Here is a 24,042-nt window from a genome sequence, read left to right as displayed (position 1 = left end):
CGCTACTTTTTATTCCCTAAGATTTTTGAATTTAAGCAACAAATAGTACCAAGTGAACAGCAGACTAGCAGCCATTAAACAGTTCAATTGGAATTCAGCGTGAAGTCGACATTTTGATTAGTTACATAACAGAAATTAAATAAAATAGAAAACAAATTAGGAAAAAACAATAAAGACCGACAGTTTCTTGTTTAGGGTTTATATTTGTCCGGAAGTAAAGCTATAACTTTTCCAAACTCGAGTCATCAATCGGTTTCTTGTTTCGCTGATCTTCAGCGATTCTACGACGTCATCTCCGATCAGGTAAAATATTCTCTTTTCTCTTGTTTTGTCTGCCTATAGATCAAGTTGAATTGCTTTAACACCAAAAATTTCACCTTCTTAGACTGTAAAGTAATTCTATATTTTTGTTCTCTCTAGTTATATCTCTTGTTGCTTAGACCCGATAAATTGTAGGATTTAGCGTCAAATTAGGCGTTTGTGATTTCTTATGCGTGAGTTTTGTATCTTTTCCAAGTTCTACTGTCACACGTTGTGATGTGTTACAAAATTGTGCTAATCTTGGCGTTTCACAAGAAATTATCTTCATCTTGGTGCTCGACGACTCATAATGACCGACTCTATGTGAAATGTCTGCATAAGAAATTGTATTATGCTTGACTGGAGTAATCGAGTTTCTTTTATTCTAGGTTGGAGGGGATTATGTTTGCTGGATACATTCTGAGGGCGGTTTGTGATCTTTATAGGTAAGCATCTCGATCAAACCATTCTTTTTTCTTTTGTATGCATAATTTAAGTAGTTATCTTGAACGTTAATGGTTTTAATTTCTGGCATCATTTTAGCCGCATTGTTCTGTCATCTATTTGATGTGTTCTACATATTGTAATTCTGATGCATGGTATAACAAATTTTGTAATTCAGATATTTGTTTTAAATTTGATAGAATAGTTTAGGTAAAAATTGGTAAAATGTATGTTATTGTCAGACCATATGGAAAGAGTTTTACAACCGGTGAAGAACATTTTCCATCCTGTGGAAAAAGTTTTCCAACGCGTGGTAGATTTTTTCCACCAGTTGGAAAACTTATGCCATGGAATGAGCTGCCGTATGGGAAGTTATTTATGAAATTAATGTTTACCACTTTACTAACTTAATTATTAATAATATTAGTTTATGATTCATGTTCCAAATTTAAGCCACTTTTACTTAGTTATTGATAATATTATCATGTTTAAAAAATTCACTACACGTTAAATAAAAATAATATTAATAATATTACCAAAAAATACTAGTACTAATAGTTTATATAATTACCAAAAAATTTAATATATTTAAGTTTAGAAACTTTAAATATTATGGGTAAAAATAATACTTAAAGTGCACAGCACCTATGTTAATTTGATGTTATTTTTATGAGCCAGTTGAACTAATGAATTCCTATTAAAAACATTTTGTTGTTTGTTTTCAGATGTGACTAGAATATGCTTTATGACCATTAGGTTAAGCAATTAGGCTGTCAGTTTTACATGGCTCAGCCCATTTGCTGCAGTGACCAGGAGCTTATTTTTGTTTTAGAAATTTGTTTCCATCAAGGAATCTGCACTTCATGTTGACACAAGAGTAATACTGCTAGCAGTAACTCAGAATCTGTTGCACTATCCATAGGCATGTCATTGTGTTTTAGGTGCTTAACAATTGTTCTTTTGTTGCAAATATAGTCGATATTAGTTGTAACTGCATTTTCCTGAATTACTCAATAGGCATATTGTGTAGAAATGTTTGAATCTGCTAAGGAGTAAAGCATAGATTTTAAATATACTTTTGCATTAAAGGGAGAATTTGCAATCACGGTTATGCGTACTAGATTTTGAATGTAACTACATATTGTGTTTGCACTGAGAGAGTTCATGTATCTGCTGTTGAGTGGTCAAATGTTACCATTGGTGTTGGTAACTTATCCAGGAGTTCAAACGAGGGGCAACCTTATGGTAGTTGAAAATTTAAATACTTCAAATTATTCTGTCCCTGAGGCGGGGCCTTCTTAAGAGTTGTATCTGGTTTAGTTAGCAAGAGCATTAACTTTGATCGCCCAAGCAACCTAGGTGAACCTAGGTTGATGGTCTGTAGATTTCTGTAGATCCGTGGATTATCTCCTCTTGTTTTTCGTTGCTGTAAGACTACTTGTTGGATCTTAATCTTCAGCCGATATTTCTCCTTGATGGATCCAAGCTAACATTTGTAAGAGAATATTCTGGAGAGCAGTGCTGGAATTGTTCTTTGTTCTTTTTTCCCCTTTCTGGTGGCAGTTGCTTCCTGTTATCAGATTTGGTGTTCATGGAGATGCTTTTATATCTTCTGCTCCCATCGTAAACTGTCATTTGTTGTGATCTAGAGTTACAGTGCTGTTGGTATTGATCTTAGGTTTAGTCCTATCATTTCTTCACATAATAGTGATTGAAATAGGTGACAGAGACTTGAGAGTTGTACTTGTGTCAGCATAGCTAATACACTTTGTAGTCCTTTTAACACCAACTCTGATCTCTTGCCTGGTTTGCATTGCATTGACATAACTTCTTTAAACCTTATGTTTACTAACTCTAGTTAGGTTTTTAAACTTTCTTAGAATTTCAAATGAAGATCTAACATTTGGAGCTATCATCACAGTAGCATGCAATACAGAAAATGACTGGATTATGGGACTTTCAAATCTCTTCATCTAACAATCTTGTCATTATCACAGGGTCAGTACCAAAATGTTATTGCATCATCACATTTCATGTCATATTGCTCATCATGCACAAACTTCATAACAAAATCCATTGAGAGTTGAGATAGATATTTGGAAATAATAAGTTGTTGCTTACGGATTAACACAAGTGTATCTGATAGTTAGTTTAGGTTTAATGTGCACGAACACTCCTGACTCCTCTGCTTTAGGATCTTCTTGGTGTCCTTATATGTCACTGGCACTTCTCTGTTGGATTTCAGGTTGTGTTATATTGGTGCTTTTGCTGAAGAATTTCTGTTTGACCACCCTTTTTTTAGTAGTAGCTATGCTACCCACTGGGTTGAAAGATAATCAACTCCGCGAGAGCAACAGTCAAAAGGTCCATCCTCAACCCATGGAAGAGTCAATCAATCAAAATCCTGAAGCTGTGGAAGCCTTGATATCCAAAATATTTACGAACATCTCATCCTTAAAGTCAGCTTACATCCAGCTTCAAACAGCTCATACTCCTTATGATCCTGAAAAAATCCAAGCTGCTGACAAACTAGTAATTTCTGAGCTGAAGAACTTATCTGAGCTCAAGCACTTTTACAGGGAAAACTATCCGAAGCCTGTATGTGTTTCTCCTCAGGACTCTCGCTTAGCTGCAGAGATCCAAGAACAGCAGAGCCTGCTGAAGACGTATGAGGTTATGGTGAAAAAATTCCAGTCGGAGATTCAGAATAAAGATTCTGAGATTCTTCAGTTGCAGCAGCACATTGAGGAGGCAAGTCAGAAGCGATCTAAACTGGAAAAGAATCTCAAGCTTAGGGGCCTGTCAACCAAAGAATCAGAAGCTTCTGGAGATGAAAATGGATATTTTCCTGTAGATCTCACCCCTGAGCTCTTCATATCTGCTGTGGAAGCATCTTTCAAAGCTATTCATGATTTTTCTAAACCTTTGATCAACATGATGAAAGCAGCTGGGTGGGACCTTGATGCTGCTGCTAACTCCATTGAACCTGATGTTGTTTATGCAAAGAGAGCCCACAAAAAGTATGCATTTGAATCTCATATATGTCAAAGGATGTTCAGTGGGTTTCAGCAGGAAAGCTTTTCAATAAAATCAGATGACGTGACATTCTCCAAAGAGAGTTTCTTTCCCCAGTATCTTGCACTAAAGGAGATGGATCCATTAGATGTGTTAGGTCAGAATCCAGATTCCAGTTTTGGCAAATTTTGCAGGAGCAAATACCTGGTGGTGGTTCATCCAAAGATGGAAGCTTCGTTCTTTGGAAATTTGGATCAGCGAAATTATATAATGGGAGGCGGGCATCCAAGAACCCCCTTTTACCAAGCTTTCTTAAAGTTGGCCAAGTCTATATGGCTTCTGCACATGCTGGCATTTTCTTTTGATCCTAATGTTAAGGTCTTTCAGGTTAAGAGGGGAAGTGAGTTCTCAGAGGTTTACATGGAAAGTGTTGTAAAGAATCTGATTTTGGATGAAAATCAAAAACCTAGAGTAGGGCTAATGGTCATGCCAGGTTTCTGGATAGGGGGCAGTGTGATTCAGAGCCGGGTTTATCTTTCAGGTGTGAAGGTTGCCGAGTAACTACTAGTCCTTGAATAACCTTTGTTGTAATGTCTTTTTGTGGTGTGTTTCAATCTAATGATGTATTTCCTTTGCTTATAGCGTGTTGTAAGCTTTGTAATTGTATTGTTAAATCGTATGAGGTGAAATTAGCATTCATGTCAAGTAAAAAAGTGTTGGTCTCTCTCGTTACCTTTCTCACTCTATGGTGCTTGCATTAGAACATTTTTGAAGTGCGGTGCAGAATCAGGGGACTTATTACTAGTAGGTCCATTTTGCTTATACTCTAACAAAGGCATGCATTTGAATCTCGATATATGTTCAAGATTTTCGAGTGGGTTTTAGGAGGAAAAAGCTTTTCAATGCATATTTGCTTTTGCCTATAATCGGCTCCCGTTCGTGTATTTGCATCCGACAAGTTTTGAAGAGATGATGCGAAATCAGGGGGATTGGTTACTTGGTTTTGTGGGCGAATTTTGCTTGTTGCCCCGTAGAAGGCACACGCAGAACCGAAGAATCTGGAGGATAGAATAATGCTTTTCTGGACATGCCTAAGAGTGCAATGGAGCAGAGGCAAGAAGAAACCATCTTATATTTTGCTTGCTTTTCGTTGAATTGATTTTCGCTGGAAGGATACTCATGCTCCGACCCACATGGCTGATGAGGTGTCATCACCTGCAAGTTGCAACTCAACCTTACATTACATTCTAAAGTATCAAAAGTTTATGAACATTGACTAATACATTCCCTAGAACTTCCTCAACTTAATATATGGATTATGTTGGCCGAAAGATAAATTTGCATCATGGTTTTGCAAGATCTGTTGCCGCGGGCATCGCACATTCCTCTTGGTTTCTCGGCGGAAATGGTTGGAAGGGTCATACTAGGTCAATAGAAATCACTTGATTTTCTTCTTAAATATATAGAATATAATAATGAAAAAACGACTAAATATAACATTTCATATTTGGTTTCATATTATAGTCAAAATAAGTATCCCAATTTTATATAAAAGTTGTATAATTATTATTTAGGATTAAATTTCTTTCCTGATTAACTTGAACATTAATGTTTAAGGTTAAAAAAAAGAATTAAATTAATAAATCTCAACCATGAAATTAAAATTAAAGATGAAGATTACTACTATTATAGAATTTCAATTCAAAATGTATTATATTCAATAAGTTATATTTTAAGGCTAAAACCTTTTATACATTCAGATTTTATTGCTTAGCATGAACGTCCACTTGGAGATGATAAATTAGAAGTAAAACCAATTGCTATCTAAATTAACACCATTGATTACTCAATTTGATTTCTAGAAAGATCTCACTATAATCCGTCAACATGGAAGGTTGACAAAACACAACACACGCGGTCGTTTATGATAATTCTTATAGGCCATAATTGAGTATTATCTTCTTTTTTAAATAATCCGGATTTAGTGCCAATATATCTGACCAGATCAGACCGCGATAAACATAGCTCCATTTTACAAGGCTACCTTCTAGGATCAATGCAGTTTTATTTTTGTTCTTAGTGCAAGTAAAGTGCACGTTAGAGGGAAGTTAAAGAAGTTTCAGCATGTGACACCCTTTCTATATATACCGCTTCTGCTCATTTCCATTTCCTTCAACCAAGTCCACTTTGGTGTTTACAAGTTACAAAACCTTCTATTCTCATCTAAGCATGGCCAGTCTGAGACTTTCCTTATCACTACTCCTCTTCTCCATCTTCTGCATTTCACGCTTAGTAGAGCCAGCCCCTGCCGTAAGATCACGGTCGCGGTCGGAGTCACGGGCACATATCGAGGCCTCCTGCCGAGCCACCCGCTACCCGGCCCTATGCGTTCAGTTACTCTCTGGTTTCCCAAGCTCAACAATACAGAACCCACAACAGCTAGCCCAAGCTGCTTTATCAGCTAGCCTCTATAGGGCCCGCCACACGAGATCATACATGTTGAAAGTGGCAAATGAACTCGAGGCAATGAAAGCGAAGGATTATCAAGCAGTGAAAGACTGTTTGGACCAGATAAATGATACCGTGGAGCAGCTTAGCCAGTCAATTAGAGAGCTACGTCGCTTAGGAAGCCAGGAAGAAGCAGTTGGTCGTGGTAATGTCTTTTGGCACATAAGTAACGTCGAGACATGGACGAGTGCTGCCCTATCAGATGTATCCTACTGCGTTAATGAGTTTCCAGGTAGGAGAATGAGCAAGTTGAAGGCCACAATTAAGGGTAAAGTTTTGAATGTTGCACAGGCCACCAGCAATGCGTTAGCCTTGTTTCATCGGTATGCCGCAAGGTACAAAGCAGGTGCCACCACCCAGAAGCCATAAATTAATGGCTGGTGTTTTGAAATTGTACATGTAAACGTTTTACATTTGTTATATTGTTGGATCAAGTATGTTGTTCGTAGAGTCCAAATTAATTCGTTTGTTGTAATATATCATCATATTATGTGAAAGCTGTTAACAGTATGTGTCGTTGTGAAGCATTTTTTTGTTTCTTTTTTTCCCCTTCTCTCTATATCTATGAATATCTATCATTTACGATGTCCCTCTTAATTATGATTAACAGTACAGACATGGACTGTATCTGGCATTTTCTCGATTGTAGTTAACTTGTTTTCTCGAACGTTCTTAATTAAATTTTTTCTTCGCCACATGCAAAAGATTAGATTAATATTTTAGGAAATCTCGCTCGGATCATTTGCAAGTATTTTCTTGCTCTTAACGGATGGCGCATTTGGTGGTGAAGTTTGGAAAGGAAAAGCTGATTTTATAGCGTAAGAAGCAAATTTTCGTTGTTAATCGCAAAGCAATGCTTTAGAGATATTCTTACACGAAATTGAATGTTTTGAGCAAGCGTCATCTAGACCTGGTTGTTGATATGGTTATCAAAATTTATTTACTATGCTATTATGAATATTACAGTCTTTAATGTTTTATCTCGTTACTAATAAGACTTGGGTGGTTGGGTATCAACCCAATCAGCGATCCGTTGTAGTCTAGTCGGTTAGGATATTCGGCTCTCACCCGAAAGACCCGGGTTCGATTCCCGGCAACGGAATTTTGTTTTTGCCGCTAAAAACAAAAGTTTGGGTACAAACACATCAAGCACGAGGAACAAGTCCTCTACAGCATACCTTTTTTTTTCTTGCTTTCTTTCTTCTTTTCTAAAATTTCTCAACACAGATATATTCATTGGAGAAAATTATTCAGATTATAGATCGTGCAGTCGCTGGAATTGAAGCTGACGCCCCACATTTCCTTCTGTACCTACAGAAAATCTCTTAGAACTCGACCTCTTTGTGTGTGGAATGGCGGCAGTGGAAAAGGAAATGTCACTAGAAGTAGAAGAAGAAGACGACGAGCACGGTTCTAAAGAGAGAGTTTTACAAAAATACTTCTTGCAGGAATGGAAACTCGTCAAATCTCTCCTCGATGACATCGTTTTAAATGGCCGCGTCACCGATTCTTCCTCCGTCAACAAGATCCGATCCATTGTACTTCACTTCTCTCCTCTTACATTGTTATTGTATCCGAATTCTTTCATTCCGATTCGATTTTATATTATTTTATTATTTTCAGTTGGACAAGTATCAGCAGGAAGGGCAGCTACTGGAGCCTTACTTAGAGACGATAGTTACTCCTTTAATGTCAATTGTCCGTACTAAAACGATTGATTTAGGCGTAGCAACTAATGAGATCCTTGAAGTAATTAAACCGATTTGCATAATTATATACTGTCTGGTTACTGTTTGTGGATATAAATCCGTTATAAAGTTCTTTCCACATCAAGTTTCCGATTTAGAATTAGCAGTTTCTCTATTGGAGAAGTGTCATGACACTGCTTCGGCGACGTCTTTGCGTCAAGAAAGTACAGGAGAAATGGAGGCAAAATGTGTAATTCTGTTGTGGCTTTCTATTCTTGTTTTAGTACCCTTTGATATCTCTTCTGTCGATACTAGTATTGCAAATAGTAGTAATGATCTTGGTAAACTTGAGCCTGCTCCTTTGGTTCTGAGGATGTTAAAATTCTCTAAGGATTATCTTTCAAATGCTGGTCCTATGCGTACAATGGCTGGTTTGCTACTCTCAAAGCTTTTAACTCGTCCTGATATGCCACTCGCCTTTACCAGGTATATTTCATTCTTCTTATTATTGTTCATTGTTACTTACCGAAGTTATGATTAAACTGATTATGTTTTGGCTTACAGTTAGTAGTTAGAGTTCCTGCTGGATTTTATCTTTATTTATAGTGGTGTATTTTTCATTTACTGATTTTTCTGTCAAGTTACAGCATGTCTTTGGATTAGCTTGCCAATATTGCCTTGACTCTTCCAGAAGGGTTATACATTTACTACCTTTAGAGATCTTGAATTTAGATGGCATCAATCTTCACTCTTGAGGGATTGTGCGCTTTTCATGTCCCTGTGAAGTTATTGTGCTGCTTTTGCTTATTGCTTTCTGTTATTTCTTTCTCAGCTTCACTGAATGGACACATGAGGTACTATCTTCTGGCACAGATGATGTCATGTCTCACTTTCAGTTACTAGGTGTTGTGGAAGCACTGGCTGCCATTTTCAAGGTTTGGTTTCTATAGTTCTTTTAGTTCCTAAAATGCAAACTTTCAGAGCTTTTTTTTTATAGCAAACCTAGAATTTTTTAACCTTTTTTGTTATAATTTTCCTTTAACCGCTATCAGAATCTTTGATTTTACGGATCTTTCTTATTTTTGAATATGTTTTCATGCATGGGGAGCATTATTTCTGAAAAATTGGTCAGTTTTTCCTTCATGTTACATTCATCTATCAACTCACTATTCCTTTGTTTTTGTTCTTTTTTTTTCTCCTTTCATTTTTCTGTGTTTGCATTGCCGGGCTGTTTCTTTACACGATGGCTTATACATCATTTATTGTAGTCAGGCAGGTGGTCGGAAAGTGTTGCTGGATGTTGTTCCTATTGTTTGGAATGATACTTCATCAATGGTCAAGTCTGGTTATGCAGCTCGCAGTCCTTTGCTTCGCAAGTATCTGGTGAAATTAACTCAGCGGATAGGACTGACTTGTCTTCCCCATCGCTCACCAGCCTGGTGTTATGTGGTCTGTATCACTCAACTTTTAACATCTTCCTGGTTTAAATCCCATGCATTTTAACCGAATATGAAATTGAGGGTGATAAAGGCCATTCAGAGTAATAGTTAGCCAGGAGAATGGCAATAAGATAATTTCTTTTAGGTTCTTGCTTTTGTAATTGCTGTGCTAATATGTTTTATTTTGTCTTGTTGCTTATTTTCAGAAAAACTTTGTTGTAAATTCTTGTCTACTAATCTATTTGCTACTTATCAGTGTCACTAAGTAAAACAATTCTCTCACAGCATTCACATCTTATCCATAGGGCAGAACTAGCTCACTTAGGGAAAATGTTTCTGTGAGTGCATCTAAAAGAGAATGGAGTCAAGGTATGAATGTTAACTCCACCGAACCAGAAGAAATTGCAGACTACATGCAGGAGGAAGATATGGATGTTCCAGAAATTGTAGAAGAGATCATCGAGATTTTACTTTCTGGATTGAGAGACACGGTACGATTAGAAGTTTGACATGGATGTATGACTTTCATACTAATAATATTTTTTCTGTCCTTGTTAGGAAATTAATATTACATAGAGGAGTGTATCGGTATTGAACCTCTTAGCTGTTAGTTTTGCCAATTTCAGGGCTGATTTAATGTGGATATTGTTGGCAATGCAGGACACTGTTGTACGTTGGTCTGCTGCCAAAGGTGTAGGCCGCATAACTTCCCGCTTAACATCTGTCCTCTTGGAAGAGGTGTTGTCATCTGTTTTGGAGTTATTTTCACCTGGAGAAGTATGCTTGTGCAAGCTCTCTTTGTTTTATGCAATTCTATTTTGTTTACCAATCTATGGTGTGAAGCCATGCTAAAATGTGATTGTCTACAGGGTGATGGTTCATGGCATGGGGCTTGCTTAGCATTGGCTGAACTAGCTCGTAGAGGGTTGCTATTGCCTGCCGGTCTTCCCAAAGTCGTGCCTTTTGTCGTGAAGGTTATATGTTGCATATTGATTGAAAGCTATACCTTTTCTTTCAAACTAAATCACTTTGTTGTTTGAAGATTTTATTGAACCATTTGAAATTTTGTATATGTCAATCTTTTCTTTTCATACTTTCATGTTTGTTTGAGTATTCCCCATTATCATGCTCAGAATAGCTAGGTTTCCATACCTTTTAGTATCATTTCATATTTTTGGAAATTTGTTACCAACTTTCTTTTAATTCTTTTTAATGGATGCTACCTTTGACAATTAGAACTCATGAAGAATAAAATTTTCCTTTAACAGGCACTGCATTATGATATTCGAAGAGGTCCACATAGTGTTGGGTCTCATGTACGTGATGCTGCTGCCTACGTCTGTTGGGCATTTGGCCGTGCATATTATCACACTGATATGAGAAATGTATTGGAACAGCTTGCTCCACACCTGTTAACAGTGGCCTGCTATGACCGTGAGGTGCTAACCCCTCTCCAATAAGATAAATCTTTTGTTCTATATTGTTTTCTTATACCAGACCATAGTCTCATTATGACCTTGAGGTGCTAACCCCTTTCCGATCGATAATTTTTTGTTCTATATTCTTTTCTTATACTAGACCATAGTTTTATTATTCTTTTCATCATGCGAAAGCTTATGATTTCTGGTGCTTAGGTCAATTGCAGAAGAGCAGCAGCAGCTGCTTTTCAGGAGAATGTTGGAAGACAAGGGAATTATCCACATGGCATTGACATAGTAAATATTGCAGACTATTTTTCACTGTCATCACGAGTAAACTCTTATCTCCATGTTGCTGTCTCTGTTGCCCAGTATGAAGGATACCTGTATCCGTTTGCTGAAGAATTGCTGTATAACAAGATAGGTCACTGGGTATGCATTAAACCTCTCCATCTTTACTCCTTTTTCAACATTTATCTATTTGAAACGATGTTGATTATATAAATTTTTTACTTCTTTTGCCTCTTGCATCCGTGATGGATACACTATCTTTCCTCTTAATGGCATTCTTTTTTAACAGAAATGGAATGGGGAAAAGTGATGGAGCAATTACCTTCCAGATAAAATATAAAAAAGAAAACGGACTACGTAAATTTAAACTATTTGTTCTTCCTGCTTGTTTTGGATTAACTGGTCAGTTGAAGTGATCAGACATAAAATCTCATTATTGCATTTGGCACCATTGCATTCTTTGGCTTCATTGTTTGTAGCATTATTATCATGCATGTGGTTCTTGATTGGTTTCTGTAGGATAAAAGCTTGAGAGAACTTGCTGCTGAGGCCCTTTCTGCTCTTGTCAAATATGATCCTGAATATTTTGCAAGCTTTGTTTTGGAGAAAATGATTCCTTTTACTCTATCCTCTGATCTATGCATGCGTCACGGTGCTACCTTGGCTGTTGGGGAAGTTGTTTTGGCTTTACATCAACATGATTACACTCTCGCCAGTGGTTGGTATTCTTATTTTGTGTTTCTGTGTTCTAACATTTTATTAGTTGATCAGAAATGCATTGGGAATTTGTTGTTAGGTGATCCTATGATCTGCAGTTCCTGAATGGCTGGCTCTGCTTTGATTATATCACACAGTTTCACATATAAGGACTTCAGAATTGTTGGCTTTTCTTATTTTTTGTTTTTAATAGTCAATCTGTGCGGGCATCCAAAGCTATTTTGTAAACATTTAATCTCATTAATTTGAAGAGTCTTTTGCAATTAGATACTAGAACATGTACATATACTGTGGAAAAGAAATAGAATAGCAATTCATCTTTTACTTACTCCATTTAATTAAATAATTAGTATGATCTCATCTTTATCTTTTTGAGTTTGAATATTTACCTATGGCACTTCAACTGAAAAGAATGGTATTCAACACTCAGAAAAAGATGGGAGCATAGGGTGGTTGGTTTCAGTATATGGCTGTGGATATGTTTTTAATGAATTTACAAGATGAAATTTTCTGGCAGTAGTTATGTGAAATTTTAAATAATGGCTCAAATGTTATGGTTCTTTTGAAAACTCTTATCTCTGAAGTTCAATCTTTGATACTGCCACAAAGCATGTTTTTGAGGAACCGACATTTCTCTTCTTGGTAATTGTGCAAATCTTACTGAAAGTACAAATAAGTTGCTCTTTCAATTGTGATTGCATAGACAAAGGTTATTTGTTTGATGTCCTCTTTTCAGATAGACAGAACAGTGTAGCTGGTATAGTTCCTGCTATTGAAAAAGCACGTCTTTATCGTGGGAAGGGTGGAGAGATAATGCGTTCTGCTGTTTCGCGATTTATAGAATGCATCTCGTTATGTCATTTGACATTGACAGAAAAGATAAAAAGCAGTTTACTTGATACTCTTAATGATAATATGAGGCACCCCAATTCTCAAATACAGGTGCTTGTCTGTTGCTCTCAAACCTTCTTTGCTATTAACTTATTTTTCTCTACTGCATGTTGAATTTGTGAATTAAACATTTGTGCATAAATTCACAGAATGCTGCTGTTAAAGCTCTGGAACACTTTGTTCAAGCATACCTTGTCAGTGGAAAGAGTGGAGGTGCAGGTGGTATAACATCCAAGTACCTGGAACAGCTGACTGATCAAAATGTTGCTGTAAGAAGAGGATCTGCATTGGCACTAGGTGTTCTACCATATGAATGTTTGGCTGATCAGTGGAAATACGTGCTTTTGAAGCTTTGTAGCTCCTGTCTAATCGAGGTTTACGTCTTTAAAGATGCTAGCTTTATTAAAAATGATCAAATATCAGAATCTAATAGGATAATTAACTTTTAACTTGACATTTTTTTTAAAGGACGACCCTGAGGACAGAGATGCTGAAGCACGAGTAAACGCCGTCAAAGGACTCATTTCAGTTTGTAAGACATTAACTCGGGCAAGAGAATGTTCTGATATATGTTCAGGAGAGGACCGCATGTCATTGTGGCATCTGATTAAGAATGAAGTGATGTCAAGTTTATTTAAAGCTCTAGATGATTATTCTGTTGATAACAGAGGTGATGTTGGCTCCTGGGTTCGTGAGGCTGCTATGGAAGGTCTTGAGACATGTACATTTATCCTGTGTCTGATGGACTCCGCCAGAAAATCTAATAGAGTTCAGTCTCTATTAGAGATGCCTGAAGGGGCTGAGAATGAACAAAGACTCTTATTTTTTGATGCAAATCTTGCTACCCAAGTGATTGAAGTAATTGTTAAGCAAGCTGTAGAGAAGATGGACAAAATAAGGGAAGCTGCAGCAAAGGTTCTCCAAAGGATTTTGTACAACAAGACAATATTTGTCCCATTTATACCACACAGGGAAAAGCTAGAGGAAGTTGTTCCTAATGAAGCAGATTTACAATGGAGTGTAAGCATGCAAAGGACTATCTCTTCTCTTGTTTGATCTATGTTTTGAGCACTTTGACGGAGTTGTTGTTGTTGCTTGTAGGTACCCACCATTTCATATCCACGTTTTATACAATTACTTCAGTTTAGTTGTTATAGTAGAGCAGTACTGTCTGGCTTAGTTGTATCAATTGGTGGGTTGCAAGATTCTTTAAGAAAGGCATCAATCTCAGCATTGTTGGACTATCTTCAAGCAGTTGAAACTGAAGATCCCAATGAGAGAAGGTCAAGAGAGTACATGGTATCTGCCGACATCCTCTGGGTGCTGCAACAGTACAAGAAATGTGATAGAGTGATTGTACCCACTTTAAAGGTAACAGAAACTTTTTGCTAATACATCCACATCCTAATATCAATTGGTAGACCTTTCAAGCATTTTTAAATATCAAGCTTGTTTATTGAAGCTTGATTGTCTTGACCAACATTCTTGTGTGTTTCAGACAATTGAGATTCTTTTCAGCAAAAAGATTTTCTTGGACATGGAGGTCAGTTGACTTATCCTGTTTCTATTGCTTCCAATTGTAGATATCTTATTATTCTCATCTAGTTCGTATTAGGATCTCACTGTTTCTGTTTCAGTTAATTATTTCCCTTTAACTGTGTTATCGTGCATGAATTTTTTAAACTGGCTTTAGTCGAATCATGTATCTTACGAACCGGAGTAGAATTTTCTGGTATCCATTACCCTGGGCATTAAGTAGCAAAGTTTTTGTCTAGTAATGCAACTGGAAACAAACAAGAAGAAGAATAGGTGAACATTAATCACCAGAAGCATGAAGTTTATATTATGCGCCTCACTTGGGATATGCACAAGTTAAAAATTTCCGTGTTTTCATCTCCAGGTTCATACTTCAATCTTCTGTGCTGGTGTTTTAGATTCCCTTGCTGCCGAATTGAAAGGATCCAAAGACTTCTCAAAGTTATATGCTGGCATTGCAATACTTGGATATATTGCTTCACTTTCGGATCCTGTAAACAGTCGGGCATTTACTCATCTTGTTACTTTTCTTTGCCATCGATATCCCAAGGTTTGTGGCATACATATGGTGCATTATTCATTCTATATTAACTACATCTTCTTGTATGTGAACTTTTTGTACAAGTCGTTTGTTATGTGAATTCTCAAGTGGATATCAAATTAAGCAGTTCAGATAGACATTTTCTGTTTCTAACTCAGATTAGGAAAGCTTCTGCTGAACAAGTTTATCTTGTACTCCTGCAAAACGGGAATCTTGTGCCAGAGGACAAAATTGAGAGAGCACTTGAGATTATATCCGACACTTGCTGGGATGGTGACATTGAGGTTGCTAAGCATCGAAGAATAGAATTGTATGAGATTGCAGGTCTGGACTTGGGACAACTTCCCAGGAGTAGAGATGCGGTATCAAACAAGGGTAGAGAGAGGTCTACACCTAACGATGAAAATGCATCATATTCCTCACTTGTGGGATCAACTGGGTTCTGACTCGACCGATCAAAGTGAATCTTGTTGTGCACTTGTATCTAGGGATGGTATGCCCTGCTCTCCAGCGATCATGAACTAAGATTGCGCTCAAGTTTGTTGAGAGCCTCATAGTACTTCTCTACCATATTTGCCTGTAAATGTCGTGACCATTAAATGGCCAACTCAGAAGTGGATCCATGTGCCAATGGTTGTAGTAGAACTAGAGCCCTACTTTTCATTATATGATTTATTTATTTTTGTTTGTATAAAAATGAGCCTTGATTTGATTGATTGGACTATAAATTTCGACGAGAACTCGAGTTGAGACGAATGAGTTGTCCTGAAGCCATAAGGTGGCTTGTGTTCTAAAGATAATATGGAAACTGTCATTTTCTCTTACTATTTTTCTATCTTTTCTGGATAGCCGGCGAGCTTCAAACCGAGATATAAAAGTAAAAAATCATCAGAAGAGTTGAATGTTAGATGTTTATCGTAGCAAAATTGTTCGGTTGAAGAATCAGTTTAACCAACAGAATTCAAAAGAATAACTTTAGTATGTCATATATGAGACAACACAAGAATCAAAGAATTTGGAGTCCAAAATCTAAATAAAAGAATTGTCATTTAAATAAAACATAATTCTCATCAATCATCTGCTGGCATTCTATGAAACTCCTCTAGTAGGACATCAAAAATTCATAAAATAAGTTGAGTATGCAAACTCATATACAACCAAATCTATTGTAATATAACGCATGAGATTTAGATCTTAAAACATGTACTGTTCGCATGTCAAAAAATTGGATTAACTTCTTATGAATTGGCAAACTCGTTAGATTGTATAAATTCCTGAGAATTGTTATCAATAAATGCCAGAGATAATTGTTATGTAACTGGGCCTCTTCGGCTGGGCCTTTAATGACTAAAGGAGAAGGAAACCCAATTTGAAAAATATCATTTCAAATTCCATAGGTGATCAACAAGGCATGTAACAAGTATTTCCTGGTGATACCAGATGTTTCATAAACATTACTGAGTTTATTGATTGAATCGAGTAAAACACTGATTACAATTCCTATAGAGTATAATAATCATCACCTCAAAAATTATCATAAATTCGTTTTACATCGTAATCATACCCACAGGCTTGATTCAAAATTGAAATCGATTGTTATTTCCCATCTGTTACTAACCAAAATATCGTCATCCACCAAAGGGGGCCATTTAGCCTGAGCAAAGGGCCAATTAAGCATTTAGCCATGGGAAGACATTGGGAGATGAAGGCAGCCTTGCTGTAAGAACCTCAACTCCAGTTTCTGTCACCTGAATAACATATTGGCAATAATACGAGGAAAACATAGAGAGGGTATAGAATGTTTATCAACATATTATAATGAAGATAACTATTACTTGAGGTATGGATAAGAAAAGGCATATTACCAAAAGAGTGTGCTCAAACTGAGCACTTCTTTTGCCATCTGCAGTAACAGCAGTCCATCCATCAGGCCACATCCGATCACGCCAAACTCCTAAAAAGCAAACCCATTTTAGATAAAGCTATGCAAAGAGGAAAAGTCTATCCCAGCCATTCAAACCACCAGTAAATACCTGAATTAATCATGGGTTCGATTGTAAAGGTCTGTCCAGCCTTCATCACACCAACAGCTTTATTTCCTGCTTAGATTAAGGTATCCAATGCATAAAGTGCCAAACAGAACAGAAAACAGACAAATCTACTTGATTCACGTACTAAGACAATACAAAACTCGCAAACTTCTGCATCATCAAAGTTTATGAAAATGAGATGATTCTCATAATGAAGAATATTGGAGTTAGGAGTCCGATTTAACGAGGATACTTCCATAATGAGGAATATTAGGTGCACAGTGGAAGAGGTCTCCAATACCATGACCGCAATATGACTTGACCTATGTTAACAAAATAGTTGTAAGAAATTGTCGCCAGAAACAAAAGAAAAACTCTATAGAGATATACAGATTTGGGCATTAAGTACATTACCACAGATAACCCTGACATTGTAGCATGACGATTAATAACTTCTCCAACTTCACGGAATCGCACTCCAGGTTTCACTGAACTCGACATCAAACAAGAAAAGTCATGTCAATTAAGGATAAATCGTCAAAAGGTAGTGCTTTAAACCTAAGCCAAGAGGTAAGATGATGAAGCAGAACGAGTATGTTGGGAAAAACCTATGTAAATAAAATTAAAAAAGGTAAGAGTTTGCAAACATCGTCTTTCCAGAGATTTTTCAATAGAAGAAAATTGCTAAGATAATTTAGCAATTTCTAAAGTGCTTTCTTAAGCTCCTTCAAGAAAACATTGAAAATGGACTTTACTGAAATGGGAAACATGAAATCTGTTATGAGCTAACGAGACAATGTATAATTAATGTGGGGAACATAGTTAAGGAAATTTCCTTATATGCAGGTGCCTCTCCTGCTTTTTAATAATTGAAGAGAGCAAGTGTACAAACACTACAATGAAATGCAGAGCAGCAACACAAACATAACTCGTACCAATGGATATTGCTTTCTCTAAGCATTCATAAGTACATTGTACTAACTGTCGAGATGCCTCATCAACATTTCCCACAAAGAATGTTTCATTGAGATCACCTGCATGATGATCAAGTAATGCTCAAAAAGGATCTATGAGTTACCAGAAACTTTTTGACAATTGAAGAAATTATATTTCTATCACAATGAATGAACAGATATTCTCACCATGTACGCCTTTGTAGTACACGCTCACATCTACATTTACAATATCTCCATCCTCCAATTTCCTGGTTCAATTAAGAAAAATAGCTTCAACTCAGGCCATAATACAGTAAATATGAATTCAAACACCCATAATTTTGTCCAGGATAAAAGCTTTGTAGAGGTCCACCCTGGTTAATAGTACTATTTGGTGCTTTTGATAACCTTGCTACTAGAGTTTGGTAAAACTGTAAAGCATGAAGAACAGAGTACATGATAGAATAGTATACCATTGGTTCAGAATTTTAGATTACAAAAGCAAATTCTATCATTTATCTGAAAGGTTATTTTACACAAGGGGTTAGTGTACCTGGCATCAGGAATTCCATGGCAGATTACTTCATTAACTGACCTGCAAGAGAAAAATTAAATCTGCTTGATAAATAAATTAAGATTCAAACCACATTTACAGAGAAGGTACATGAAAGGACTACCTACGTGCAGCACGATTTTGGGAAAAAATGATAATTCAAAGGAGATGGATATCCTCCTGCAGTGAGATGCATAATTGAAAGTTTAGTAGAAAATAATTCAAGCAGCTAGTGGCATACATGCATCACCCTTGTGAATTAATCTCATTGAAATCAACTATTTTCAGAGAAAAGAAAAAGAAAAGTAAAACTCCAAAGTAGTTAGCAGAAATAGAACTAAATGGTGTTTCAAACAAAAAAAATAAATGCTGATAACACTTCTAGATGTTTTCTTATGGTGAATCATGCTCTATGAATAAGCAGCGCAAAAAGATGCCATCAACATATTCCTCAGAATGAAACAAGCACTGAAATCAACATACCAGCTGAAATAGTTGCCTCATGAACAACTCGATCAACTTCGTCAGTTGTTATGCCAGGACGAATGACCCGAGCAGCTGCATCCAGCACCTCCCTGGATATCTGATAACAACACTTACGGTTCATATAGAAAATTGGCATGAAGATGAGCTTAGAGATGGGAGAAGGCTTCTCCTCTTTGGGTAACCCAAGGTTTAAAGCATCTCCCAGTGGGTCAAAAGGGGGGAAAAAAGACAGCACTACAGATGTGGCTTCTATAATTCCACACATGGTCACATGGTGCCTTCTTCATTGCACTGTAACACTAATATAAAGAATGACAAGCTAAATTCTTCAAAAGGAATGCATGCAACTATCACCTGGTGTAAGCTATTTCAAAAGATCTTGTCTTGCAATCTCAAACTGAAAATATCAATTCTACCATCACCATGCTCAAAAAATAAGTTACCATAAAAAAATGCACTAGCACTCCGATAATCAGTAATCAGGATTTCCTAAAAAAAGTACATTTTATTTTCTTTAACAGATATTCAAATTAGCTGAAGTACTACAACTCTTAATAAAATGAAGCAAGAAAATATACTTTTGATGTAGGCGGAACATGGAAGCTAACTTACTCGACAAGTTTCGCGCATTCTTTGAATTTGATCTGTAGTTTTAATCTAAAGAATATGGAATTATAGATAATCAGAAATTCCAGCATAGTTATATGTCAATTGTAATGTAAAGCACTATTGAGAGACTTAAAACAGATTTACCTCCACAACATGCTGCAAATCACTGTTGGGTTCAATTTTCGGGATTCCCTGAATTAAAAAAAGAGACAAACTCACATCAGTACTCATGCAAAACCCTAACAGGGAAAAAGGAGAGTTTTGTAGCCTAATGAAGGAATGTCGCAAAAGACCCCAAAACGACAAGAAGGTCCGATATCAAGTGCAGACACCCAATTTCTACAGACAATGAGAAGGAGCTATTATTCAATATCTAAACAGAAGATATTAAGAACCTCACATCAACTGCCCAGTCAGGTTTATCAATGTGCGCAGGGACTACACGATAGGGAGATATAGGATACGGCCTTAGTGTCCTGTGCAAAATAAGAAATTGCAGAAGCATTATTAAAAAAAAATGCCAAATGGGAAATTATAAGAATCTAAACTTTTAGAAAAGAAAAAGAAGACGACTTAAAATATTGAGCAATTGAGAAATACCCGGTCCAATCAAAATAAGGAAGTTTTGGAGTTCGATCCTGTCCTCTCCTCAAGCAATATCGCCAACCTTCATTACTTAAATCTGAGTTTTGTTCAATCGAGGACAATTTTGCCTTCACATGAACTGATTTATGAGTGCTCCAAGATGCCTTGAAGCAGTCCTGTGTGCTAATAAGAATAAGAAAAAGAATTGAAATTAAACAATTGGTGCAACAGCATTTGCTTAATTTTTCAAGAAACATATATGAAAGCGAATTTGTATTAAACAGAAAACCAAGAATATAATAGTAGAAAAGAAAGATTGAAAAAATGATTACATACCAGAAAGCAGCACCTTCACGAGGAAGCTTTAATTCCATGCATTTCGGACACCTAAATAACAAAAACCATTATTATATCACTTAAAATTCGTCTAATAAAAACTACAGAAATCGAAGAAAACGAATTTTACATACTGAAGATGTGCAGGCTTCTCGCATCGAGCACACAACAGTGGAGTTGCTTCTGCCGCTTCAGAACCACCGGCCATTTTCTCCAACAATCCTTTCTCTCTCTATAGATATGATATGATTAGCTCAGTATGCTGCAAAGCTGATGGTGTTAGTGACAAACATTTTCAATTGAAGTTTTAGATTCAGAAAGATGATATAGAGAGCACGAACCTATAGTTGAATGCGGATAGTGAAAATAAGAGTAAATGAAAGATTGTTAGAAAGGAAAGGGAGGGAAGAAATATAAATTTGGAGCAGCTAGGGTTTATCAGGAGAAGAAAGACGGCGGACAGGATAACCGGCGATATTCAACGACTTATTTTTTAATGGTCAACTGAGGAGACGTGTCTTGAAGTTAATGCGCCGCTTGATTACAGTTTTCCACTTTGGAAATTTCCGAATAATTAAAATCAACAAATCGCCACCAAAGGAATAAGACAAATATTTTATAGACAAATCTATTAACTAACCTTTTGTTTAAAATATTGTGTTTATAAAACTATTTTCAAATGAATTTAGTTTGTTTAAAATATATATAAAAATTTATTTATAGTCTTTTTCTAATTAAAACTGTGATATAACTAAGTAAAATTTATGAAATTTGAACCGACAATTGTTCTGATTGTATGATAAATAATTTTTAATATGAATAATTTTATTTCATTTTTGTTCTTTTTACTTTTATCTCTTCTTTTTTTATTTTGGGAAAACAAATTATAGCATAAGAGAAATGAAGATTATTTTGAAATAAAATACTAAAATAAATCTTTACACTTAAACTAAGAAGAAAATATTTTATTTGAAATGTGTCCTACTTTTATCTTTCTCAGCCAGGAGCAAAATCAAAGTAATGAATAGATCACTTCCTGTTGTGTTCCTTTTTTCTCTTTCCTTGACAAAATCAAAGTATGAATAAAGTGAGTTATCGTAATGTATAGATAAAGTAAAATTTGCTACAAGGAAATTAAGGGGAATCGATGCACAGTTGCTTACAGAATAACATAGTTATATTAGGATCCAAAACCTAGCTAAGGTTAACTAAATCTGACCAGCCACTTTTATATCACTGATTACTGGTATATGATGGCATTAAATTCCAACCCAAAATGGTACACCAGTCGCAGGAATCCAGGACTCTCCTTGTATGAACCTAGTCACAGTAAAAGGACTAGCTTGCTGAGGACTACTAAGCACATGAAATCCAGGCCATTTCACTCTTCTTGAAGTAGATGCACCATTGCCTGTGTTCATATACTCTGCATAAAATAGAGTTGAAAGTGCGAAGTCACCATGCCATGCACCCCAACCCATTGGATCAATTAAACCATCCAGGTCTGTTTGCATAAACACCGTCCTTGAATATTTCTTCCATGGCCTGCCAAGAAAGCTTCTGATTTTATTTTTAGCAACCATAAAATCAGGTGAAGCCCTAACACGCGACCTCTGTATAGAAATTCCAGTGTTTTCATTAGGATCATCTCTTCCTTGCGCAGTTATAAAATTGGCCTGATGGTCCATTGGTCTTCTTACAAAGATGTCACAGTTTTGAAACACTACCGGAGCGTCACCAAATATGAAGTCGATAGTGCCATATATGTGACAATCGCGATAAAATTGCCTCAAGGAAAGCACGAAGAGGGTGTCTTGGTAAGCTTTGAAGCTGCAACGATAAAATACTGAGAGGTCCGAACTCACCCTTAATGCCACTGCTTGGTGTTTATGGGGGCCAGCCGTATTTTCAAATGTTATATCCCTTGCCCAGAATCCATCCCCTGACACTCCTACAGAAATTTTAAAAAGATATTCATATGAATGGCAGTCACTTCCGCAATGAGAAGTCTTGGAACACAAGTTACTAAAACTAAACGACTCCTCTTAGCTTATAGAATAAAACAATTGGTGTTCTTTACCAAAAGTAGCTGAGCTAAAAGTGGAAGAGCCATCTGGGACATTTCGGCTGCCTGTGATAATAGTTTTATCAATACCATCTCCTACGAACATCACATCTTTAATATGGTGATCAATTTCCACTTTCTCATTATAAACTCCTGCTTTGACATAGATTATTACTCGTTGGGTTCTCCTTGTGCCCAATCTACTGAGTGCAGCCAAGGCATCATTAATCGTTCTATGAGTACCAGAACCATCTCTTGCTACTACAAAATCTGCCTGTGAAGTCGTAGGATTCCACGAAGTTAAAATTCCCCCATTGTAATTGTGTATCGGTCTTCGTGGCACTCCTACACAAACAACATTGAAAAATCTTAGGGGAATACTCTCAAAGTTAGAAGTGAAGGTCTACAGATATGTGCTCAATGAGCTCATCTTTTCATACGTCATTTTGGACCGACAAAATAGGTTAGTGTTGAAATGACAGGCCTGGCCCAACATATGGCACATAAAACCACATAAACAAGACCTCTTTTCGGCGACACTGCCATCTTATGTCCTGTAAAAGCTTTGACCTTTGCATTTCGGGTTAGAAGAAGTGTCGATATAAAGAGGAAAAAAAACATCTTACCTCTATTTATCGTTCTTCTTCCTCGACTGTACAAGGCAAGACTTTTACTGAGAGAAAATGTTAGATTATGGGCCATTTCATGATCGTTTTCAAGAAACCCCTTTTCACTCAGACCATCTAAACAAGTTTTATGATTAGCTAGCACGCCACTTAGCCACGTGCGAGCATCATGATGGGTGTAGTTCTTCTCACTGGCTAGCAATTGCGAGAGTCGAAACTCGCTTTCACTATAAAGTTTGATACAATCACTTAAAGGCACACCAAAATTATAACTAAAACCTTGGTTCAACCCTCCACCCAATGATGACTGAAGCCACTTTCTAACTTGCAGGGTTTGAGTTTGGGCGGTTTGGATCGTCTCCAATTCCTGAAGGCAAAAGGTGGAAGAGGTTGCCATGGCTAGAAGAAAGAAAAGGATGACGATAGTGGACATTTTCTGCAATGAAAAATAACGACATGGATATCCATAATGGAGGTCTATTACTGATTAATAAGGCGCAGGTAGAAGAAACAAACACGTATACAGTTGTTGTGGCCAAGTGTAACATGGAGATCATGCATGAGATGGGATGACTGGACACCAACATCTTGCCACTTACATGTAATATTTGCTTCACCGACGAAGCATGCAACGAAGAAGACAACAAAAGGTCATTAAGAAAAGGCTTGAATTTGGGTGAGAAAAGTTAAGCATACGGTGGATCTATTTAAAATGCAGAAACTTTGTATGATATCTTCCTTTTCATAATATTAATAAAATTTAATTTATTTAGCAGATTTCATTAATTAGAAAAAATACGAATAAAAATGAATTAATTAACAAAATAAACATAGAAAGAGAGTCCGTAATGCACAACACTAAGAACTGCAGTACTCAAGCAGCTATCATCCAATGAAAGTGACGATGGACGTGTGTCTGTAAATGAAATGAGGTGCGGTGCGGTGACTTGCCGGAGTGATACAGCGAGTAGGTGTTGACTATTACGTACAGATACTAACGTGTAACTAATTGTTGGTTTTTGAAGCGCC

The 24,042-nt window shown here is 36.6% G+C and overlaps 5 protein-coding genes and 1 non-coding gene across 9 annotated transcripts; 4 read left to right on the top strand and 2 right to left on the bottom strand.

Annotated features, from left to right (window-relative positions):
• The first annotated feature begins 43 nt into the window (after window positions 1–43).
• Window positions 44–4,491, top strand: LOC8270602 (protein GRAVITROPIC IN THE LIGHT 1). Of its 3 annotated transcripts, none has more exons than XM_002511638.4 (3): window positions 44–303; window positions 690–746; window positions 3,050–4,491. In XM_002511638.4, exon 3 carries the CDS (start codon window positions 3,055–3,057, stop codon window positions 4,318–4,320), a length of 1,266 nt encoding a protein of 421 aa, XP_002511684.1. In that variant the 5' UTR covers window positions 44–303; window positions 690–746; window positions 3,050–3,054; the 3' UTR covers window positions 4,321–4,491. The 3 variants fall into 3 exon arrangements, with proteins under 3 accessions (XP_002511684.1, XP_015584369.1, XP_015584368.1); XM_015728883.3 differs by having other exon boundaries at window positions 3,047–4,491; XM_015728882.3 differs by having other exon boundaries at window positions 45–303; window positions 2,990–4,491.
• Window positions 4,492–5,800: 1,309 nt separating this feature from the next.
• On the top strand, window positions 5,801–6,864 carry LOC8289169 (21 kDa protein). The gene has a single exon (XM_002511637.3). It carries the CDS (start codon window positions 5,989–5,991, stop codon window positions 6,634–6,636), a length of 648 nt encoding a protein of 215 aa, XP_002511683.1. The 5' UTR covers window positions 5,801–5,988; the 3' UTR covers window positions 6,637–6,864.
• Window positions 6,865–7,296: 432 nt separating this feature from the next.
• Window positions 7,297–7,369, top strand: TRNAE-CUC. Its single transcript has one exon. It is a non-coding gene; the product is annotated as a tRNA-Glu (tRNA).
• Window positions 7,370–7,461: 92 nt separating this feature from the next.
• On the top strand, window positions 7,462–15,612 carry LOC8270600 (tubulin-folding cofactor D). Its single transcript, XM_002511636.4, has 17 exons — window positions 7,462–7,805; window positions 7,891–8,441; window positions 8,788–8,890; window positions 9,228–9,404; window positions 9,700–9,885; window positions 10,055–10,171; window positions 10,264–10,368; window positions 10,663–10,833; window positions 11,029–11,244; window positions 11,623–11,821; window positions 12,557–12,762; window positions 12,861–13,085; window positions 13,180–13,731; window positions 13,813–14,082; window positions 14,210–14,254; window positions 14,612–14,797; window positions 14,947–15,612. The coding sequence occupies exons 1-17, from the start codon at window positions 7,620–7,622 to the stop codon at window positions 15,232–15,234; spliced, it is 3,783 nt and encodes a 1,260-aa protein (XP_002511682.1). The 5' UTR covers window positions 7,462–7,619; the 3' UTR covers window positions 15,235–15,612.
• Window positions 15,613–16,231: 619 nt separating this feature from the next.
• On the bottom strand, window positions 16,232–20,878 carry LOC8270599 (methionine aminopeptidase 1A). Its single transcript, XM_002511635.4, has 17 exons — window positions 20,664–20,878; window positions 20,457–20,584; window positions 20,323–20,373; window positions 20,002–20,169; window positions 19,802–19,877; window positions 19,546–19,593; window positions 19,405–19,449; window positions 18,790–18,889; window positions 18,435–18,486; window positions 18,307–18,348; window positions 17,961–18,022; window positions 17,754–17,852; window positions 17,233–17,306; window positions 17,072–17,141; window positions 16,822–16,887; window positions 16,654–16,742; window positions 16,232–16,536 (listed from the first exon to the last, which is right to left on the bottom strand). Exons 2-17 carry the CDS (start codon window positions 20,528–20,530, stop codon window positions 16,459–16,461), a joined length of 1,194 nt encoding a protein of 397 aa, XP_002511681.1. The 5' UTR covers window positions 20,531–20,584; window positions 20,664–20,878; the 3' UTR covers window positions 16,232–16,458.
• A 521-nt stretch (window positions 20,879–21,399) lies between these two features.
• Window positions 21,400–23,820, bottom strand: LOC8270598 (probable pectinesterase/pectinesterase inhibitor 36). 2 transcript variants are annotated; one of them, XM_048377499.1, is made up of 3 exons: window positions 23,293–23,820; window positions 22,403–22,732; window positions 21,400–22,273 (listed from the first exon to the last, which is right to left on the bottom strand). In XM_048377499.1, exons 1-3 carry the CDS (start codon window positions 23,444–23,446, stop codon window positions 21,582–21,584), a joined length of 1,176 nt encoding a protein of 391 aa, XP_048233456.1. In that variant the 5' UTR covers window positions 23,447–23,820; the 3' UTR covers window positions 21,400–21,581. The 2 variants fall into 2 exon arrangements, with proteins under 2 accessions (XP_048233456.1, XP_002511680.2); XM_002511634.4 differs by having other exon boundaries at window positions 23,014–23,816.
• Between the last annotated feature and the right edge of the window lie 222 nt (window positions 23,821–24,042).

This window comes from Ricinus communis, chromosome 1 (genome assembly GCF_019578655.1).
Source record: "Ricinus communis isolate WT05 ecotype wild-type chromosome 1, ASM1957865v1, whole genome shotgun sequence".
Lineage (NCBI taxonomy): Eukaryota > Viridiplantae > Streptophyta > Magnoliopsida > Malpighiales > Euphorbiaceae > Ricinus > Ricinus communis.
The sequence above is the reverse complement of the archived record's forward strand: the minus strand, read 5'-3'. Positions and strand labels throughout refer to the sequence as shown.

Excerpts from the sequence above, each read along its gene's own strand:
- LOC8270602 (XM_002511638.4), top strand. The coding sequence starts at position 3,055 with ATGCTACCCACTGGGTTGAAAGATAATCAACTCCGCGAGAGCAACAGT.
- LOC8289169 (XM_002511637.3), top strand. The coding sequence starts at position 5,989 with ATGGCCAGTCTGAGACTTTCCTTATCACTACTCCTCTTCTCCATCTTC.
- LOC8270600 (XM_002511636.4), top strand. The coding sequence starts at position 7,620 with ATGGCGGCAGTGGAAAAGGAAATGTCACTAGAAGTAGAAGAAGAAGAC. Across the intron at positions 9,886-10,054 it reads TTTCTGGATTGAGAGACACG|GACACTGTTGTACGTTGGTC; the intron begins GTACGATTAGAA and ends TTGGCAATGCAG. Across the intron at positions 10,369-10,662 it reads TCGTGCCTTTTGTCGTGAAG|GCACTGCATTATGATATTCG; the intron begins GTTATATGTTGC and ends TTCCTTTAACAG.
- LOC8270599 (XM_002511635.4), bottom strand. The coding sequence starts at position 20,530 with ATGGCCGGTGGTTCTGAAGCGGCAGAAGCAACTCCACTGTTGTGTGCT. Across the intron at positions 18,890-19,404 it reads GAATGCGCGAAACTTGTCGA|ATATCCAGGGAGGTGCTGGA; the intron begins GTAAGTTAGCTT and ends TGTTGTTATCAG. Across the intron at positions 18,487-18,789 it reads TGAGGCAACTATTTCAGCTG|GAGGATATCCATCTCCTTTG; the intron begins GTATGTTGATTT and ends ATCTCACTGCAG.
- LOC8270598 (XM_002511634.4), bottom strand. The coding sequence starts at position 23,446 with ATGTCCACTATCGTCATCCTTTTCTTTCTTCTAGCCATGGCAACCTCT. Across the intron at positions 22,733-23,013 it reads AAGAAGAACGATAAATAGAG|GAGTGCCACGAAGACCGATA; the intron begins GTAAGATGTTTT and ends TTGTTTGTGTAG. Across the intron at positions 22,274-22,402 it reads TTTTAGCTCAGCTACTTTTG|GAGTGTCAGGGGATGGATTC; the intron begins GTAAAGAACACC and ends AAATTTCTGTAG.